We start from the raw sequence: 22692 nt of genomic DNA, 5'->3' as shown, positions 1-22692 counted from the left end.
TCCTTGGACATCCTTCACTTGCCCGACTGGTGTTTATTTAGCCCATGAACCCATGTCTTAAAGACCTCTCAATGAAGCATATTGTCAGCCTCTTATGTCTGACTGTGAACATGCATGGATTGAACTTAATGTATTGTGTCTGGAGCAGCAACCAAATGAAATTTTACTTTTGCTGTAGCCTACTTGTGTACAGTACTTGATAGAATTCCTTTCTGAGAATTTTTCTCTTCAAGCTCGAGGGGAAGAAACCTCTTGAGAAAACCAAATATATCTACCTATTCCTTCCCATATAAATTGTAAAAATAATCACGCCCAGGGCTATTAATTAAATTGTGCACTTAATCATTTTTGGATTGAATATTTAATCATGTTGCTGAGGGTTGCCCCAAGTTTTATCCTTTATGCTTTTCAGTCTAGAAAAAAAAAAGATTTCACCTCTCTCATAGAAGCACTAAAACGTGGTTTTTGGGTCACCTGTATTTGATAGTTATCTACTGAAGCGCACCCAAGTTCTGTATGACAGTGTGAGTGAAAGCTCCATATTTAGAGGCACAGTCCTCAGATCTCTTTAGGATGCTGCCTTCAGCTTGTGAAGAACAGCAGAGCCGCACTCTAGGTGGCCATCTTTGCAGCGAAACAAAACCACACATCTCACTTCTGCTTTTGCTGTCTGCCATGACGGTCTGCTGAGGAACAGACAGGAGGGGAAGCTGCTCGCTCAGGTCTGTGCTCTTAAAGTTAAACACTTCCATCTGTGTAACAAGATAGCATGAGCGAGCAGAGGCAGCTCCACTCAGCCGAGCAGGACAGTCAAAGACCTTGAGGAGCACAAAATGGTGGACGGCCATGCCACTGATACTCCAGCATGATTGGCTGTGTGTCTCCTTGGCCACAGTGGGGCTGGCTGTGTGAAATGGAGTCCTCTGTGTGGAGCGTTGGCCCAGCCTCAGCTCTGATGCAGAAGATAATTCTGTCAGCCCCGAGAGAGAGAGAGAGAGAGAGAGAGAGAGAGAGATGAGAGAGCAGCCAAGTGAGGTGACTATACTGAGGGAAGGTTGAGCAGTAGACTTCCAGAAAACTCAAACTCATGCATGTCTGCCTGCTTCCACCTCTTATCTTCACTGAAATACTTGATTTCCTGGGTTCTGACTTCTGTTATTTACTGCATTTTTCTTCCATTTTTGCATTGAACAGGCTAAAAAAAGATCAGCTTAGATGAAAAGATTCATTTTTGGTTTTGTTAACAGGAATGAGGAGGGCAACTATGTAAGGGTATTCACTATCTAACCTTCACACCCAGCAGGCTTTAGCTGAGGGATTTACCAGCCCCCTGTTTTGTTGCTTTGTGAACATTTCAGGCTTGAAGGTCACATAAATATCTCTGAAGGCTCATGATTAAAACGTAAATGCAGGAGATGTAAAAGACTGCAAGCGCTATATTTTTTGAGAGTTTTTTAAAAAGAAAATTCATGGTGAGTTTTCACCATGACAACCTGGAGACCGTTGCCACATGGCCATGGATGCCCATTAATTCTCGTCTCCTCCTAATCTGCTTGGTCATTATCTTCTGTGCAAAAGAGGTCAAACGTTGCTACTGAGTGCTCTGCGTTGCAGCCGTCCTCCTTTTCAGAAGGAACAATCCGAACCCTCTGCTAAACACAAAGGCTACCCTTGGAGCAAGGTTACTTGTGCCATGATGGCCAGCCTCTCTCTCTCTCTCTTTCTTTCTTTCTTTCTTTCTTTCTTTTCTTTTTTTTGTTTGATGCAGCTTTAGAGAGGAAACATGTAATTAGCAAGTTGGATGTTCTTTGATTGGGAAAGGAAATGTCTTGGTTTGCAAAAAAAAAATAAACTAGAGAGGAGAGCGAGTGCAGTGATATTAAGTATTAAAGGCCGTCTGAATGGCTGGGTGATGTCAGGTAACCATCTGTCAGAGAGAGACGGGCGCTGTCTGACCTTGCAGTATGGACGACCCACACATAAAATAGGAAATCATCATCTCTTCCTGGGATTAGCATAGCATTGCAACTGTAAGCCATTCTAATGGCATGCCTCCCTCTCTCTTTCAGCTTCTCCGTCTCTCCTTTTGATGTGAGGGCTTGCTTGAAGGCCTCAGCTCAGTCAGCAGAATCCTTTGAGGTCCAAAGATCAAAATCCTTCAGTTCCCTAGACTCTGCTCACTGTCCTTTATTACCCAGGTGGCACATGTTCATACGTATCATGTAACGCATTAACTTTGATGTCGAATCAGATGATATCCTAGGTACGATATTGATAAGTAAACCAGTTTTAAGGGTAGTGATATTGTGAAAACACCCATTCAGTGATACAGTAAAAAAAGAAATCAGCAATGCATCTCCTGCTTCATTTTCTTCCATTAGACCTGCATTTAGTAAACTTATTAGACTGGTGGTGAGCCTGCATGATCTTCTCCTTTACCCAGACTCCTTAAGGGTTGCCTGGACCTGCAGCGGTGAAGTGTTTCTTTTTAACGTCCTCTGAATGTGACACCAGTGAAGGTCAGGCTGCAGACAGATCAGCAAAACTCGCTGGATTGCAGCGTCTGAAAGGCTCTGCACCTGTATTTACCAGTCCTCTGAGACAATCTGGGATTACTGAGCTGGTTTCCTGAATGTGCACCAAAAATCCAGACTTTTTTTTTTCTTCCCTCATTCAGTCAGTTCATATAAACAGTAAAAGAAAGTTAAACACAAAAGGCTACTGTTTGTAGTCCCTCTGTGTTAAGAATGAGTTAACACTTTGGTTGCGCGTACATCATTAAGTCAGGGTTAGGGTTGTAATCGTGTTAAGATTCAGTTAGTTGCATTAAAAATCAAGAACTTAGCTAATTTTCTTCAATTAAGTGAAGTGATTCTAATTAGATGAAATGAAACTAGATTTTCAGTGAATGTCAAAGTGTACAGAGACGAGCATGGGCAGCAAGGAGCCGACACAACATTTTTGAGATGTTACTGCTGAAAGATTCAGATTATGAAGCAGATCTAAAATCAGATTTACTGTAAAACCCTTTACATTGTTTATCTGGAAGATAGTGAAGACAAACTTGAAGACTTAGAGGAATGATGGCACCATAAGGACCTTATCTAGATCAGGTCACCTTTCTATGATGGATGGCCATGTAAAGAGGAAGCTCTAAAGGAAAAACTACCAAGAGGCAAACAGTGAGCTAAAAATAACTGAAGGACTGTATAGCAGAGTCTATCCACAACATGCGCTCAGTTTCATGTGTTCTGAACACTTCTGAGCTGAGGGGCAACAAGATGAAGACTTCTTCTCACCAAAAAGCACATGTTAATTTTGTAAGCATGTGGTTCATTCCCATGACAGACAGTGGAACTTGTGATCTTATGAAACCAAGGTAGAAGGTTTTGATCTTGATTCCTAAATATAGACCAATGGCACATGGAGTACAGGTCATTACCTTAAGGACAATGCTACTGCACAGCTGTTGTGTTGACTAGAAGGGGAAGAGAATAGTTTAAGACACAACAAAATGTTTCCCCTGTAAAAAAGTTAAAAAGGAGTTTAATAATTTATTGTGCCTGAGAAGAAATATCCTAAATCTGCATATGCAGAAAAGCAGAATCTGAGAAAGGAAAAAGCATTTAATGTCATTTTTCTACTGGATCTGTAAACATTTTTTAAACATCTGTCACATGAAAATAAGACATAAAATTAAAATGTAATTAAAAAAGAGGTAATACATTGCAGGGAAAACCACTTCCTGTCTCCAAAAGTGAACCAGAGCAGTCCAACAAGGTGACCTTTCTTTATCTCCATTTACAGCGATCAAATGTAACTTTGGCTAAACAGAGACAACTGTGGCAACACGTGTCAATTACAGGATGCTAAAATGTAGCTGAACAGTAGTAGAGAAGAGTCAGTTACAGAGCAATATCTATGTAAAGTCTGCTAACAGTAGCCACCATAAGCTACTGGTATTGAGCTGAGCAAGGGTGCGTTTTATTTCTTATGAATTCACCTTTTAATTTGTAAAATGTGGTATTTCTTGTTTCAAAAATAACACAATCTTTCTTTAATGCAGAATGTTTTTGCTTTACGTCAGATATTTCAGATGGACTTAAGATGAAGGAGTATGAAGAAGACTGTCTCTGGTCAAGGCCGTGTTAGTGTGGTTAATGGTTGACCTACTTTTTTGGATGCCATATGCTTCCTGAAACAGATTTGTTGCCAGATTAAACGCCAGCGTTTTTGAGTCAAGTGGCTGATAATATCTAATGACAATGTTGATGTTTTTGGCCGCTCTCAGTGACATTTTGGACTTTTGGCCACATTCACACATGGTTGATTCGTATGAACATGATATGGATCCACGTTTAGCTGCATAGCTGGTGATTCAGCTTAAAAGATGGTTAATGTTGCATATTTATTCAACATATTGACCTCAGAGAATAAAAACTAAGGCAGAATCTATAAACATTTGCATATTTGGAGAGTACCCTAAAGTTTGAATGCAATTTAAGCTTAAAATAATTTAGTTAAAATGTATGCCAACAGTTAACAGGGAGGTGTGTGATGGTTACCAGCTCTATTCTACTCTTTTCTCTGCTGTATTCCATGCCATTCTCACCCTTTTCATTTAATTCCAGCAGACGTCTGATGAATGTTATGACAAAACGTTCATACCGAACATTATTGATTCCTCACATCTCCTCTGAAAAGGCCTGGTCCATTGATCGGCCAGGTGGGATCGATGTCTCATCTCTGTGTATTCAGACTTCCTCAAATGAGCAGCACCACGTGATCACATTATTTAAGGAAGCTCTCTGCTCTGATCACAGGCAGACAGGAGTGAGGTCACTGTTGTTCTTATCACCCGAGAGCGGAAACGCTGTTGTAATGAAACAGATATGCTCATCAGGACTACAGTAACAAGATATCTATGTGTCACATTCAGGTGGTTAGATTGTGGTATTGTAAATTAATACCAATGTCAAAGTCTATTAGATTACCTATTAAAGTGGATTATTATTACTACTTGTTTATATGCATCTGCATTAAACAAGGTAGTAGAGGCCAAACAGCTGACACTGCTAGTTAAAGTTGTATGGGGTTCCAGCCTTGTAAGGCGGGTGACATATAGGGCTCATTATTTTCAAATTTTATTTTCAGTATTATTTATTTATTTACTTAAGCATCTAAAAGAAATTGTGGAAATCAAATTTAAAAAAATCATTATTTATGTATTTATTTATATTACTTTAAATCACTCTTGTGTAGTGCTGAAACTATTAGTCAATTAATCGATGAGTTGATTGACAGAAAAATAATTGGCAACTATTTTGATAATTAATTTCTCGTTACTACAAGTTACTACAAGCACCAGTACCAAGAGTCTACAGCCATGCTAGCAGCTCTGTGAGGCTGTACTTGTACTGTGCTATGAGCAAAGTGCTAACATGTGTATGCTAACTTGCTCACAATGACAATGCTAACATGCTGGTGTTAAGCAGGTCTAATGTTTTATCATGTTGTCCATCTTAGTTTAGCGTGTTAGCATGCTAACATTTGCTAAGTAGCACTAGAGACAAAGTACAGCTGAGGCTGATGGGAATGTCGTTACTTTTGAAGGTATTTGGTCATAAACAAAAGTAAATTTTGACCTGATGATGGCGCTAGATAAATTTAAAAAAGTCAAGGGTTCACCAACATAATTAGGATTCATCCTCTGGGCACCACAGAAATCTGCAGTACATTTCTTGGCAATCCATCCAATTATTGTTGAGGTGGACCAACTGACTGACCATGGATAAAATGCCAAACGTTTGCTGGTTCTCCTCAAATGTGAGGATTTGCTGTTTTTCTCTGTTTTACATTGTTGTAAACTCTCATTTTTGGGTTTTGGATTATTGATTGGTGAAAACATGCAATTTGAAGACTTCACATTGATACTACTAATGAAACTATTGGTTGCAGCTGTAATCTTATGCAGAATCAGCACCTCATTGAGATTTTTTTTCTATTCTCTTCACTTGTTCACCTTTCTCCCGACTCTTCATTGTCTGAGCTCTCCTTCGTTTACTGTAAACTTTGATGTCTTCTTGTAGCAGGAAACCCAACACTTTTGGGTGCAAACTGGACATAACAACAGTGTGAAAACTAGTTTAAATCGATCTACTCTTCATGAAAATCTGTAAAACCCCAAAAACAATGAGCATTAGAGATATACAGCACCTACGTACAGTGTCTCCACTCTACATGCTTACGAACACGATATGAGGCTCATTCAGTGTTGTGGTTGTATCTGTCAATAAGTTATTCTTCTGTGAGGGGATTAGGCAGCGGCACAGTATTGGAATATGAAGGTCATTCAGGTCGGACCAGCTTTCCTCTTTTGAACTAGTGTTGTTATCTGCTACAGTGCCGACAGATAAAAGCCTAACTGTGAGCCAACAAGAGTGTAAGCTGCACGCAGGCCAAAGAATCACCACAAACCAGACGCTGTTATTCTGACTGGTTTGCATTTGTGGGCACCAAAATAACTTTCAAAGAGTGTATTCAGAGTCTTGGGGGATCCTTTTTAAGGAATAATGCTCTGTGACATATTCAGAAGCCATTCCTTTAATGTGTGTTTTGAGACCTTCAGTGGAGGCAAAGACACAAGAAATCCAAAACAAGTTGACGCTGGAAATCAGACCGTTGTGAGTGTTTGAGGTGGTGATGGTGCCGGGTGGCTGTGTGCTTATATGAATGTTGTGCATGCATGGCTCGGACAGTGTAGGCTATGGCTGCATGTTAGCCGACAGTCCAAACGTTAATTATGCTTCCTGGTTACCCTTTGGCTGTTTGTAGCAGCCCTGAGTCTGTTCACCATAAATAATACAGCAGGAACGTTGAAAATGATGAAAATTATGCCATAACTGTGTCTGACCCCACAACACGGTTAACAATGTCATATTATTTTATTTACTTTTTTAAATTTTATTTTATTGAAACCTTCTATATCTGATTTTGTTTTTAGGCCACTTGGGGGCAGCGGAAACAATTTGCGAATATCATCACCTTTTTGTTAGCGAATAGTTGCTTATTTACGCATCCAGCAGTTACGGAGCAACATTATCATTCATTTGGAGTTGTTTTTCTTTCCACCTGACGACTTTAAGTCCAATATTCACTCTCTTCTAGCTCTGTTTTTGGTCTCTACCAACTCTGTAGGGAAATATTTGGCTCTACAGCTGCTAAGTGCTCCGTTCAGCAGCTAGTCGCTAACTTTGTCTGCTTGGTGCTGAGCAGGTAGTGTACAGTGGGTTATTAGAGCCTCTAAACTGAAAACAGCTGCCTCCTGAGGCCGAAAACAACACAATGAAAACGCTGAAACTCACTATAAAGCTCCGTAAAGCTGAGGTGGTAATTCTCTGTACATTTATCACCATTTATGTGAGTGAGCCCTTTCACTTTGTCTGTGTTACGACAGTAGAGAAGTTAGCAGACGGACTCACTGATATCAGTTACACGGAAAATATCTATTTAAAGTTTGCTAACATTAGCTACCATGAGTTTGTGGTTGATTGACAGAAACTTAATCTACAACAGTTTTAATAATATTTTTTTTTTTTCTGTGTGGCTTTCAGCTTCTCAAATATGAGGATTAGCTACTTTCTTTTGTTATATGTGATAGTAAACTGTTTAGCTTTTTTGATCAATGGTCACATTAAACAAACGATTATTAGATGCCACCTTGGGCTCTGGGAAATTATAATGGGCACCATTTTTATATATTTTATTGACAAATGAATAATCATTAGTTGCAAGTGTAGATGGGAACAACCAATGTGATGTGTCATACTGTCGAACTTAATTTACTCTCTGACACCAGAAAAACAACTTCCCAGACTGTTTACAGGAAATTCAATTAATATTGTAATTACTACACTGTAGATATGGCCATTCTAAAGTAATAGTTTAATTAACTATTTTATATACAGAGCTGTGATAAAACTGAATGTGCAGTCGTCGCAGATCAAACTATTTTGTGGTTAAAAATGATGTTAAGGTTAAGTGAGTTGTCTGCAGCTCAAACAGAGATGGTGTCTTAAGATTTCCCACAGATGTGGAAGAAGTGACTCAGTTGTCCTGACCCTCTAGTCAGCGTCAGTGGTGGCTGTATTTTGCAAGTCAGGGCAGCCTGGATGGTAGTGGCAGTCACCGAGTCTGAACTGTTTTGGTGATCCGTCTGAGTTTTCAACCTGTTTTAGGAGTTATGCCAAATATAACTCAAACCCTGTCAAGTGTAGCCCCACATATTGCCCTCTTTGAACAGATTTAGCGCCCCCTTCAGCAATTTTCTTGATTTTACTTGTGGATATGAAGATTTCATGTTTTCTCAAAACTTTAAATGCAGCTTGCGCATCGTTTCGGTGTCTTTTACAGTCAGAATGGCAGAAGTAGCTCTAAAAAGTCCTGCACATGAAAGAAACTACTTTTTGAAGTTGAAATACCTTTTTGTGTGTGTGTGTGTGTGTTTTTGTGTGTGTGTGTTTTCAGGCAGAGAACATACGCACACAAATCAGTAGTCTGGTCGAGAGCTAATAATTGCATTTGTCACAAATTAATCTGTTTGTTATCTCAAGTAATTGTTTAATTGTTGGTCAGAAATAGTGAAAAATGTCTGTCACCAAGTCAGAGGTGTCTTCAAATTGCTTGTTTTGCTCAACCAGAAGTTCGAAACCCAAAAATATGTTATCACATAAGACAAATCACAAGATCAACTGTAGTGTGGTCGGATTCAAATCTTCACAGAACGTGAGTACCTCTTCAACCCACATTAGGCCAATGAAGTCCATTTTAATATGTTTCATGATCATAAAACTGCAGAGCTTTATTTAATAAATATATATATTTTTGTGCCAAATGACTACTGTCAGTCTACAAAACGCTGTAATATTGTAACATTGCAACTGTAGTATTGGGAGTTAAATGCCTACATAAACTGGCACAGTTGTGAATGACCTCATCGACAGGCTTTAATTATCACTCTGAATCTTACACCTGATGATGCCGTCACCAGGTGCAGGATGAGCAAAAAAAAAAAAACTTTGACTTTGAAACCAAAGCCTTACCTCAGTTTCTCTGCTTTCAAAGTCCCTCAGTTGTATCTGGTAAAGAGAATGATTAAAGGTTTGGTGCCAAAATAAATATTTCTTGCTGCTGCTTGACTTGGCCCATACTTGCATCAGCACGATTTGAGCCTTCAGATACAAAAAGCTACTGAAAGGCTGCACAGAGGTTTGTCAAACTGTGATAAAGACGGGTATTGTTGAAACTTAGCCAAGAGGTCCTCAAAGTGTTTTATGTAAATGCATTTGAAATCAAAACAAGGATGAATCAGAAGCAACTTAATAATTTTATAGAATAACAGACGATATAACATGTCTTTAATACCTCAGTTTGAAAAGAAAATAACAACTGACCTTTAGGAACCTTTAACTACTTAATGAAAATGGTGTATGATCCCAAATGTTAATGTAATAATAAAACTATAATGGAAAACTTATTTGAAAGTTGAATAGATTTTTCTTTATTGAGTTACAGATACATTCCTAGAATCTCATTATTCTGACTGACATGATATTTCTTTGTGTAAAGGAACACTGCGCAGACTCAGAGAATCGTAGGCAGATATGGCACGTTCAGGAAAAGCAGGTTGTGCCGTTAAATGTTTACTAAACTTAAAACAAAAAGTGTGATAACAAGGGTGGGTGGGCAGGCGTGCACACAGCATGGCAAGGCAGTATCCCAGTAGGTGATCCAATGAAAATAAATATGCATTGAGAATTTGATATTAAGGGATGACTGACATCCATCCACAAAACGAAAATTAAATTCAATCAATAGCTGTTACTTCCACACCTGGTCTAAGACTTACTTTGCATGGGTGCTTGTCAACAACATCTTCGGTCAGGCCTAATGGGACTGAGTCATAGTTGAAATACTTGTGACACTTGTGATGTGTTTGTTGTGATGTGAGTCTCAGTCCCTTGTCTAAACACCAAAGTGTTAAAAACATTGATAGGTATAATAAGGAAGTAAAAAGTGAGAAAACTACCTGAGCTTAAACAATTTCTTGGGCTTTTGTACATCTTTTTGCATACATAATACACTGTATGCCATGAGATCAGTATTACTATGCAAAACAACACATTTTTCAGAATTGTTTGTGCTTTGCCGTTTTGTTATGTTTATTCCTCCCGTGCTTCTGTTTGGACACAAAGGTGACATGTAAGCATAACGTGCGTCAGTGTAGAGCTGGAAACGATTAATCAATGAGGTGATGGACAGAATTTATTGGTTAATAATTTATAAAAAGTGTTTATTCAAGCACAAATGCCAAACATTTGATGGTCCCAACCTTCTCACGTGTGAGGAATTGACAGACAGTAAACTTAATATCTTTGAGTGTTGGACTGTTAGTCAGATAGACCGAAAGATTAATCGGAAAAAGAAAACAGCCCTGCTTCAGTCTACATGACACGCTTACTGCTTCACCGTAAAAGCCTTTCATTGCTGCCAATATTGACTCTTTTTTTTAATTCCGATATTTATACAAATGCAGTACCTGATGCTGTAAGTGCTTTAAGAGCTAGTTTCTACACATCAGCACCATTAATACCTATTATTATAAAAGCTATGCATTCAACTACTCATTGTCATATTCAGTCTTTCTGACCAGATGTATTACAGCCCTTAAATGAATTCTTCTATTGCAGCATCCTGTCACAAGTTGGCATATTTCATGTCAGGAAGTGCTTTAAAGTGGAATGATTTTTGCATATTATAACTGTGAGGAGAGTGTTGGGGTGGGGAATATTGACAGAAAAGAAATGCACAGATTTTGGCGCTGATAGAGATAGCTGAAGCTGAATTTATGTAAACAAATCTCCTTCAAACCAACCTTTTACTGGTTAGGAAGCTTTTTGACATTGAAGTCTGGTTTTGGATATCACCTTCTAAAGCTTGCGGTTGTGATGATGTCTGATTCATGTTTCTATTGAACAGAGATGGTGACAGTTTGGCACATTTTTAATCCAATAACCAGAAGTTTTCTGTTTTTAGTTTATGAAGCATTCTTGATGAACGTGATCGTCATGTGAACTTAATATTTAGAATTTAGAGTTTGGCAGGAGTTTGAAAGGTCATGTGTTTACTTTCACCATAAATGAACTGCTTTATAACTCATGTATTTGTGACAGTTTTAACATGTTTTACAGTTGATTTTGAAGTTGTTAACTTCACATTTGTTTGTATAGAGCAGGTGGACATATGAACACCAAACTGGTATAAAAGCCATGCAACCAGTATCCTGCTACTTTTCTAAAGCTTATATGTTCGTTTTTTTGTGAAGACTTGTGTTAGAGAGGTACTGTTTCAACTCTGTGGTCATTTTGAGTCCACAGCTTGTGGTGTATTGTATTATATTGCATTATATTAAGCAGTGTGTGTTATTTGTGTATGAGCAACTGTTGAGCACACTATCAGATCCGGTGTGTTGAGTTCTCCAGGGCTGATGACATCAGGGGATGGGAGTAGCCATCTTGATCTTCAGCTCTCTATCTCCTGTTTGTGCAAGAGGCCAAATTCTCACTGGTGCTGTGACGCAACGTTTTTCTGCTCTTCTGCAGACACAATGAGATCTTTCTCTGCTGTCTTTTTGCCCTCCTCTGAGAAAACCCTGGTGGAGACTGAGGGCCGAAGAGATCAGAATTTGAAGTACTGTACGATTTACCTTTGCACTTCTTTTGCTCTTTTTTTCCTTGAAACTAAAAATGTATTGATTTCTCTCTGATGTTGTCATCTCATCTCATGCAAAAAAAAAAAAAAAAATCAATCGCCACAGCTCTGGCTACCTGCTGTTATTGCCACTGTATTTTTCCTTTAAACAGCAGGCTGTCATTTTCAATCAATGGGTCATTCATTATCCAGGGTGTGAAGGTTATCAAGATGCACATCCTGTCTTGTTTGCTAGATGAATTGTCTGTAGCCAGGATGCCATATAATAATATCACAACACACCAGTGGATTTTTCTCTCCCCGACGGCATGAGATGGTAGCACTAACCAACAGTTAAGGACAAAACCTCTGTACTCCTAATCAGCTTAATACTGGCTTATTCAAAGGCCCTCTTTCAGACAGAGCAGCTGCTGTCAGCCAGTTTGAGTAGAGGGTGTGACTGCTGGCAGAGCTTGTTGATGCAGAGAGACCGGTTGGTGATTAACAAATGTCAGTAGACTTTGGAATCTGGGGAGCCCAGTCTGATGGCTTTGTCCTCTGCTGCTTACCACTGAAGGTCTTCCAGGTGGCTCTGTCATGCTCCCTGGCTTCCTCCCTTCTCCTCCCACCCTTCCCCTTCAGGCCTGCTCTACCCCCCTTCTGCTTCTCTCTGCCCCCGTCTCGTCCTCTCCTCAGGGCTCAGGGTTGCAGAGCTCTGAGATAAAGAAGTTCAGACATGCCTCACATTTTTAGACCCCCTTGTGGAACGTAGTTGGCAGCTCCTCCAGAACGCTGTATTCCTCTCCGCAAAAGTGTTGGTGCATGCCGCTCGCTCTGACCTATTCTGTCTAGCATTCTCCGAAAATCTCTTGATGCGAGAGATAATGTCCCTGAGAAATGAAAGGACTAGGCAAAGACAGCCTAGCAAGCATGTGAGATGTTTTCTGCTGAGCTGTGTGGGCAGAGGGCTTGGGTGCAGCAATATACATCTGGCAGATAGATTTCTGTCAGCGGCTCTCCAGTGTCAGGCTGCCTGCCTTTGAGGAAGAGGATCAGATCTGTGGGTCCATGTTGTGTGCTGGCTGAACACCTAAGCGCACATAGTCGGCTCCTAAAATGGCTGCCCTTGAAGCTCGGCTCAGAGGAGGATCTGAGCAGCTCAGTCGCTGCCTGTTAGAGCCCCAGCTGACTAGATGAAAGCACTTACACAATCTCACCCATTAACTTGGTGTGGCGCAGGGACTGACTGGCTGAAAAGACACAGCCAACTCTAAGGCAGATGGTGGTTGTGTAGGAGGCTTTTTTTTTTCCCCTCTGCAGGCATTCCTCTCCCCTTCTCTACGAAAGGATTCTCTTGATATCCATGTCAAGGAACCTGGCATTAGGAGGCAACTTTGTTCAAAACAGCAGTGAACTGCCAAGAGAGCAGGGTGGGGCCCCCGTGGTGAGGCTGTAACCTGACCCCCGAACAACAATGGATCCCCTGGTTGCTCAGGGACATGCTGGCAGCTTGGCCGGCTCACATGGAGCGCTCCACTGGCTGGCCACTTGGGTGTGGGAAGCAGGGCGGGATTCCCAACTATCTCTGACTGGATCTCACTTGAAATGTCTTGGTTTCAGTATCCAGATCAGTGGACTGAATTTGATCGCGGTATTAAAGCTGACTTTGTAACACAATATGCAGTTTGTATTTGTTCAGTATTGCATAATTTAATTTGTTGCTTTTTCTAGTGAAAATTATTTAGATGCCAACAGATTGTCTATAACTTTGGAAATATATGTCAAATACAGCAGCGGTTTTGTTTGAAGCTAACATGGTGCCATTCAAAGTCTGTTTTCGAGTTGGCACACTAAAGTAATAAGCCTGCGGTAGTTCTAAAACATGCGCAACAGCATGATATTCTGACTTGTGTCGGCACAGTTAGGGCACTGCAAGGGAGAATATTTCAATGTCAAATATTTCAAAGTGTTAATTATGATAGCATCAGAAAATCCTTTTATTATTTGTTATTATTTTATCACCAACTTACACCAAGTTTTAGTTTTTTTGGGTATTATTTCAACCATTGATGAAACATCCTCATCCTCTGGTATTTCAGCTAGAATATAAGGAGAGCTGTTGGTTCTGATGGTTTTAGTAAGATTGGATTTAGTTGAATTCTGTACATGAACTATGGTGTATTGTGATGTACGCTTTTTTTTATTAAGAACAATGGATCAACAAAGGGTCATGTTTGCTGTGTGAACCATTAATCCTCTTTGAATACATGCAAAATATGTCTGCCTTTGTCTAATAGAATACACAAATGAATACTTGTTAGAAAGAAATAGTACTTACTAAAAGTGGCTCTCAGCTTTCAACAAAATGTGTGTTTTGGTTTGGAAAGTGTCCATCAGCGTGTTAACGTTTTCAAAGTTACATTTAAGTTGTGTTCCTGGGATGTCAGGATGGACCATAATGTGTCCAACGTAACTGTGATGGTCTCAGTTTGGTGAAAACATATATCTTAAATACCAAAAGGTGTGTTACTTTGTCAGTACACAAAGGAGTTTGGTACAAAAGAGAAACATAAAGTTGTTGCATGCTAAGGCTTCTGTTGTGGTCGTTTTTAACGTTACCAACTGAACTGACATGCAGTGTACACAATATGTGTGTAGGCTGATTTGTGTACATACATACCCACAAGTTGTGTGCACAACTTTCCATGTGTAAACTTTTTGTTTTAGTCTTGTATTTCAAGTTTTTTTTCACCACCTGACATTGATATGCTGGGGTGGTCAAAATAAAGGAAACACCTGGCTTTATATTTGGGAGCTAATGAGGAGAATGGCCTCCTGTGCTTTCAGAGGAGCTTTAATCCATCTAGAAATGCTGTCATAGACGGCCTAGCTGTGCACTGGTTCAAATATGTTCAGACCTGGATGGTGGCCATATTGTTCATGAAACCACTCTTAAACTTACTTAGTGGTGTGGGGATGTAATCATCCTGAAATATGGAAACATCCTGAGGGACCCGTGTTTGTACCACAGGGTGCACCTGGTCCTGTAAAATGGCCTCCTACTGTAAGGCCATTATGTATCTATGGAGAGCAATCAATATCCCTAATGAATCCCACAACATAGCCATACAGATCCTCCGTGGTATTTGCATCTTTGTGTCTGGGCCTTGGATATGAGCAGTTGGGATATGAATGGGAGCCTTGTTATAAATATCAGCTTTGTAAACTCACATGTACAGTTCTTGTACAGACTGGTTCAGAGATGTGCTTATTCAATTCCTGTCAAGTGTCCATTTGTTGGCTTTCTTTAAGCTGGGTTACTTTTTGTTTGTTCACGTTTAATATGTGCAGTTTTGTGATCTCTTGGACTCTTGGACAATGTAATTTGTTGTCGTACAACAGTAATATGGTTCACCTTTATTTAAAAGTTAAACTCAGTTTTCATGTGGTATCTTCTGTACAATGTGTTTGATCTTGTCCTTAACAAACATAATATGTTCACAGAAATGAGCAACTTTTTACTTTGATTAATGTTATTGTGTTCAAAAGAAAATGTGAAAAAATTCATATTGATTGGGTTTTCATTTGAGTCAAGGTTGTACTGTGTTCTCTAAGTGTGCCCTTTAACTAGGTATCTCAGTGTGAGCTACAGAACCTCTTTGTGATATTATATGCTTTTTGAGACAAAATGACAATTGATTAGAAAGCCATGATGAAAGAGCTGTGAAATGATGGCCACATCATCAGCATCTATTTTTCTGGCCCAGTCCAAACTGCAGTGAAGCCCAAAGACGTAAAGCCTTCATCTCTCAGTTGATTCATTCAATCTTATTTCAGAGCAGTTGATACAATCTGATGGAATAGTCTGCTCTAAATACTGAGCTTTGGAGCTGCTCTCCAGCTGTTGCTTATCCCAAGGTAATAAAAATGGGACAAATCAGCCCTTAATCCCTCCTCAGTCCCTCCATTGTTCTTGGAATGATGCTATGCTAAAAAATGGGACCTTCTTAGTATTCTGCCTAACATCAACATCTGCTGAATTCTGCTCTTTGTCATGTTTTGTGAGGCTTTCTATCAGAGTTTGTGGACAGCTCCAGACATTATAGTGATTGTACATATTCTCTTTTTCATGTGAATTTGTGGCTCTATGTGTCTTGATAATGAGGCAGCAGAAATTTGTTGCAGTTTTGCATCAATTTCTTCTGTATTTAATATTTGGGAATATTACTTTTTGCAGTAACAAAACAATCGTCAACAAATCATTTTAATTTAGCATGATTTGTTTGTTTGACAGGTTTTTCAGTGACCTATTCGATTCAGACTTGAAGGCTCATAATGCTTTAGATTTTTTCTTTTATTAAAATCTATTAAAAACCTCTGCTTTAATTTTACCATCTCATCACTCCCACATGTTATTGAACATTATGGCAATCATAGAGAAATGAATGCACAGTATGATGTGTCTTCATTCATCCTAATTCAAATTACAGTCACAGTTTACAATGCAAGAAACATTTTCCCCTCCAGTGCCAAATTTACAACAATGTTTTACATTTTGTATCAAATTCTTGCAAATGCAACTTGAAGAGGCTCTATAAAGCCAGCAAATGAGACTGTGTTTTAGAAGGATATCTTTTCAGCACATAGTCATGAACATTTGAAAGCATTATATCTTTTGCCAGGCATTGTCTTACTTATGTGTGTCATCCATCCTGCACTTGATTATTCTTTGTTCACAGCGGGAATTGCTATTGGTAATCATGCTAGATCATCAGCAAGCTCATTTTTATGGAAGGGCATGTTCACTACTCTAAATATTGAAGCATCACAGGATAATATTAGTGAATGAATGAAGTATATATACAAGTCTCTGTGCTATAGTAAATACCCCTTAACTTGCTCTGTAAATACAGGCAAGCCTATGGCTCCTATGAATATTTTAACATGATTCTCATAAATTACTTTTTTATTCAATCACAACCACCTGATTAAACATTTATTCTACCATGTACTCTTTGGAAAATGCTGTATGTCCTCATGATTGTTTCTCTCTCTTTTTCTTTGCAGGTTTCCCTGATTTTCCAGGGAGTGCTCCCTCTTTTTAGTGATGGAGGTATTGCAGTGTGATGGCTGTGACTTCCGTGCCGAGTCATATGATGACTTGAAGACCCACATTCAGGAAGTGCACACTGTTTTCCTGCAGCCTGCAGATGCAGACGAGTCTGACTCTATGAAAGACGAGGATGAAGATGAGGAGGAAGAGGAGGAATTTGAGGATAAGCATGACAAGGATTACACGCCTCCTAAAGCTGGAATGAGTATGTCTACCATATTAATTCTGATGTTACAGTTAATTTGTTAAGGATTAGGAAACAGTTATTTTTCTGTTTCAAATAACTCTTTATAGTAGAATGATTGTATATTTTATTGAGGAGCATAAAGATGTATTGTGTTGTCGCTGGTTTTATTGACAGAAACAACAGAAATGTTACTGATTCACTATTTTATATTCAGCATACATGTCACATCTCACACTCTCATCTTTCTTAGGCCCCAACTCTACCGATTCCAACCAAACAACACAAAAGCAGACAGCTGAAACCCATCTACCGTTTTACCAGTGCAAGTTCTGTGTCCGTTACTTCAGATCGAAATCATTCTTAAGAAACCACACCAAAAAAGTGCATAATTCTGTAGAGGAAGATTCAGATGCAAGTATCTCCTCACAGACAGCTAAGCAGCCCAGCTACACTGTTATAATGCACAATGACCATTCAAAAGTGTATTCCTGTCAGTATTGCACATACAAGTCTCCGCGCAAAGCAAGAATAATGAAACACCAACTAATGTATCATAGCAAAGTTCCCTCAGAGAGCACTGGAGATCCTTCAGAATACGCTGAGACTGGAGAGGAATCTGACTCAGCCAGTGGGCTCGTGAAGGGAACATTTGCCTGTGAATGGTGTGACTATCAGACTGACCAGAAGGACAGCTGGACTAATCACGTGGTGAAGGAACACAACGACAAGGTCAAGATAGTTTCCTGCATTGCGGATCTGGAAGGGGAGGCAAGTGCAAGCTCACCCAAACCAGATTCTCCCTCCGCTTCCCAAAGCCCGACTAGATCAAAGACGAGTTTCACTGATGTTCAAGGAAAGGAAGAGTCTGAAGGAAAAACAGCAGAAAACACGTTGGAGTCAGTCCCAGAGATCTCGTCCTTTCAATGTGCACAGATTAGTGCAGTAACACCCAACAGCACAGGTTCCTCCATTTTGTCCAAGAGGTTTGCTTCATCTGATGTCTCCAACAGTGTCATAGAGATGGATACCAACATAGTAAATGAGGAAGACTCTAGGAGCAGCTTAGAGGATGATGATGATGAAGAAGAGTTGGGCGATATAGATGATCCCAGCTATACTGGGACCCTGTCAGCTGATGCAAAGCAGCTTTTAACTGATGAGGATAACAAATTACTGGAGACTAAAGGAATACCATTTAGAAAGTACATGAACCGATTTCAGTGCCCCTTCTGCTCCTTCCTCACCATGCACAGGCGGAGCATCTCCCGCCACATTGAAAATATTCACCTTTCTGGTAAAACCACAGTGTATAAATGCGATGAATGCCCATTTATTTGCACCAGCCCTCTTAAACTAGGCACGCACAAACAGAGCCACAGTTCCTCAGATTTAGATACCTTGGACCTAACAAGTGATAGCCCAGAACCTCAGAATGACAATGCTGCAGAGCCAGTTAATGGGGGTAATGTAAGTTCCAAAGTCAATGGAAAAAAGACAACCAGCGCATCAAACGACCAGCAGAACCCTCATCGCTGCACGCTCTGCAGCTTCTCTACCACCACTCTGAAAGGTCTGAGAGTTCACCAGCAGCATAAGCATTCCTACTGTGATGACCTAGATCCCACTGTCTTTGAAAGCCAGCTGACTGACCAGCCGGACTCTGAAGTGGACCCTTCTCCAATCTTTCTACAAAAAACCCAGACCTCCATTTTAGGACTTGCCACCAAAAAGACCTTAGTAACAGGGAAAAGAGCTAGGAAGTCCATTAATGACTTGCCTTTGGATTTGTCCTCGGTCAAGAAGAGAACTAGAATTGATGAAATTGCCAGTAACCTTCAAAGTAAGATAAGCCAAAGCCAACAGGACATGATCATAAACCTAGATGACATGGATGATGAAGATGCAGGAGAAAATCACGCCAGTGCTGATAAAGAGGGTAGAAACCATGACAATAAAAACCCTGTCTTCACTTATAACACACAACAGCTACATGCAAGAGAATCAATGATCTCTCACGAGGGAGGCAGAATAGGGAAAAGAAAAAGCAACCCTAAGTCAAAACCTAGAAACATTCCTATATCACTGACTCTCTCAGATGATAGTGAAAACATCTCTGCTGACCCCAGTGACAGTACTATCCAAGAGAACGCTGATTATTCAGAGGAACCAGGAACTGCACGTTTCTACTGTAAACACTGTGATTACCATAACAAATCAGCTCGTAGCGTCAGCACCCATTACCAGAGGATGCACCCTTACATCAAGTTCAGCTTTAAGTACATCCTGGACCCTGAGGACCAGAGTGCAGTCTTCCGCTGCTTAGAGTGCTACATTGAATACACAAATTACAATGATCTTCACCAACACTACATGGATCACCACCCTGAAGCAAGCAATGTGCTCAACTTTAACCAACCAAATCTGGTATACATGTGCCGCTTTTGTTCGTACACAAGCCCCAATGTCAGGAGCCTAATGCCCCATTACCAAAGAATGCACCCTACAGTGAAAATAAACAATGCTATGATCTTCTCCAGCTATGTAGTGGAGCAGTCACAAAAAACAGGTGAATCGCAAACCCTGAGGGAAATATTAAACTCTGGCCCCAAGAATTTTAACTCGGCAACTTCAACCCCCAGGTCCTCCTCCAGTCCAGTGCCGAAAACTGTCTCCAAGATCCCTGAAGCCAGTGCTGAGACAGACTCTCTCAAAGAATCCATGGGTGGCAATGTTGTTGTCTATGATTGTGATGTGTGTTCTTTTGCTAGCCCCAACATGCACTCTGTTTTGGTCCACTATCAGAAGAAACACCCTGAGCAAAAGGCATCTTATTTCCGTATACAGAAAACCATGAAGGTCATCTCAGTGGACCAGTCACAGTCTGTTGCAAACTCTTCATACAATCTCAGCATGGCTACGCCTTCAAAACAACCAAGCACAGCAGTGTATGGATCAGATGAAGAAATGTACTACTGCAAACATTGCGTGTACAGCAACAGATCTGTTGTTGGTGTGTTGGTCCATTACCAAAAGAGACATCCAGAAGTAAAAGTGACGGCAAAATATATCAAACATGGGGCTCCCACCCCTGGTTTGATGAAATTAATGGATGAATTGCAAATTGCGGCTCCCAAACAATTTTTGAAGCAGTTTCAAAATAACGGTCATGATGGATCTAATAACTCAAGCCCTAAACCAGGAAGTTGTGAGAAAGGTGAGGACGAGCTGTTCTTTTGTCAGCACTGTGATTATGGCAACCGCACTGTAAAAGGAGTGCTTATTCATTACCAGAAGAAGCATAGGGAAACTAAGGCCAATGCTGACCTTGTACGTCGTCACACTGCCGTTGTCCGGAGTCAGCGTGAGCGTGCACAGATGGTTCAGTCGAGTAGTGTCTCTTCTGCTGTGGTCCCAGCCCCTCCAGACCCTGAAAACACTACATCCCTGCGTTCCCTTAAGTGCAGACACTGTTCCTACACATCCCCCTACATCTATGCCCTAAAGAAGCATCTGAAGAAAGAGCACCCCACTGTGAAAGCCACAGCCATGACCATTTTACACTGGGCTTACCAAGATGGCATTCTAGAGGCTGGCTACCACTGTGAGTGGTGCATTTACTCCCACGCTGAACCCCAAGGCCTGCTGCTCCATTACCAAAGACGCCATCCTGAGCACAATGTCGATTACACATACATGGCCAGCAAGCTATGGGCTGGTCCGGAGACTACCCAACAAGGGGGCAATATGGAAACTAAACATTACAAATGCAGAGACTGTGCCTTTGAGGCCTGTACAATATGGGACATCACTAGTCACTATCAGGCAGTCCACCCCTGGGCCATTAAAGGGGATGAATCTGTGCTTTTGGATATCATCAAAGGAAATGGCTCAGCTGAAAAGATCCACCAGCAGGTTGTCAAAGAACATGCGTCTTTCACTTGCCAGTCTGTTGAAGATGATGGAGCACTGGTCATTGCCACCCCACCTCAAGAAAGCAATCCCCATCCTTCCCACCCACGTCTTTCCATTTCTAACAATCCTTATCAGTGTACTGTATGTCTGTCAGAGTACAACAGTCTCCATGGCCTCCTTACTCACTATGGAAAGAAGCACCCAGGCATGAAAGTAAAAGCTGCAGATTTTGCACAGGAGGCAGATATCAACCCCAGTTCTGTGTATAAATGTCGACACTGTCCGTATGTAAACTCTCGAATCCATGGTGTCCTAACTCACTATCAGAAAAGACACCCATTGGTGAAAGTCACTGCAGAAGACTTTGCAGATGATATAGAGCAAATCACTGACGTAAATGAAGGAGAAGACAAGTGCAAAACTCAAAGGCAAGGCTATGGCGCATACAGATGCAAAATGTGCCCATACACACACGGGACACTGGAGAAACTCAAAATCCATTATGAGAAATATCACAATCAGTCGGCCTCTGTTATGTTCAGTCCCTCTATGACACATTTTTCTCCCAGTAAAGAAACAGAGCCAGTAGCTGAATGCAGTGCTGGTAATATATCAAGTGCAGCAAAAGTCCAGGAGGTCAGTGAATTGGACCTTGCCCTCTCCCAGTTACCCATCAATAAGACAGAGAAACATGCTGTATTCAAGTGTCAGCTCTGCAAATACTTCTGCTCCACCAGGAAAGGCATCGCTCGCCACTACCGTATCAAGCACAACAATGTCCGTGCTCAGCCAGAGGGTAAAAACAATGTCTTCAAATGTGCTCTGTGTTCATACACAAACCCTATACGCAAAGGCCTGGCAGCACACTACCAGAAGCGGCATGATATTGATGCCTATTACACCCATTGTCTGGCTGCTTCCAAGACTATGAGCGAAAAGCCTAACAAAGTGATAGCACCCCCGCCATCAGAGGGGGACAATTCGGAAATGAGTGAAGACTTGCGTTTGGCTGTGGAGAGCCGAAGGTGTTCTCTTTGCGCCTTCCAGGCCTTCAGCAGGAAGAGCATAGTCTCACACTACATTAAACGCCACCCAGGTGTCTTCCCCAAGAAGCAGCATGCTAGCAAGCTTGGTCGCTACTTTACCGTTATCTATGCCAAAGAACCCGAGAAGATTGCTGTCAGTGCAATGGCAGAGGAAGACAAGGAAATGCCGGAGGTTCCGCTTGAACCTGAGCAGGACAGTGAGGTTGAATGGCTGCCATTCAAGTGTCTAAAATGCTTCCGGTTGTCCTTCAGCACAGGCGAGCTACTCTCTATGCACTACAACGACCACCACAGCAATGACTTGAAGAGGGACTTTGTGGTATCGCCTGGTCCCGAGGATGAGGACTCTGAGTTGTACCAGTGTTCTCACTGTGAGCTGAAGTTCCTGGCGCTCCCAATTCTGGCCAAACATCTATTGAACCACAATGAGGAGTTTCAGAAGAGGGCCATGAGGCAGGAGAGGAGGAGGCAGCTTCTCAGCAAACAGAAAGCCGCAGAACTACCTGAGACCAAACCCGAGAAGGTGAGCGGAGATACATGTCTCCCTTAAACCTTGTGAATGAAAGAATAAAACTGGCATAATTAAATTTGTCCTTTTACCATTAACATCTGAGAGCATACTATAAGTCTTCTGATGCCGTAGTCATAAGCTACTACTGTGTATCCTACTACAGGTGTTCCTTAAC

The 22692-nt window shown here is 40.9% G+C and overlaps 1 protein-coding gene across 1 annotated transcript in view; it reads left to right on the top strand.

Moving 5' to 3' along the window:
• znf462 (zinc finger protein 462) overlaps positions 1–22692 on the top strand; it is a 45515-nt gene that overhangs the window by 5372 nt on the left and 17451 nt on the right. The window contains exons 2-3 of the mRNA XM_070924872.1: positions 16816–17066; positions 17299–22529. Of these exons, the coding sequence (XP_070780973.1) occupies positions 16856–17066; positions 17299–22529 (5442 nt within the window). The 5' untranslated portion in view covers positions 16816–16855. The remainder of the gene's footprint in view (positions 1–16815; positions 17067–17298; positions 22530–22692) is intronic.

This window comes from Enoplosus armatus, chromosome 18 (genome assembly GCF_043641665.1).
Source record: "Enoplosus armatus isolate fEnoArm2 chromosome 18, fEnoArm2.hap1, whole genome shotgun sequence".
Classification (NCBI taxonomy): domain Eukaryota; kingdom Metazoa; phylum Chordata; class Actinopteri; order Centrarchiformes; family Enoplosidae; genus Enoplosus; species Enoplosus armatus.
This window is presented reverse-complemented; position numbering and strand designations above follow the sequence as displayed.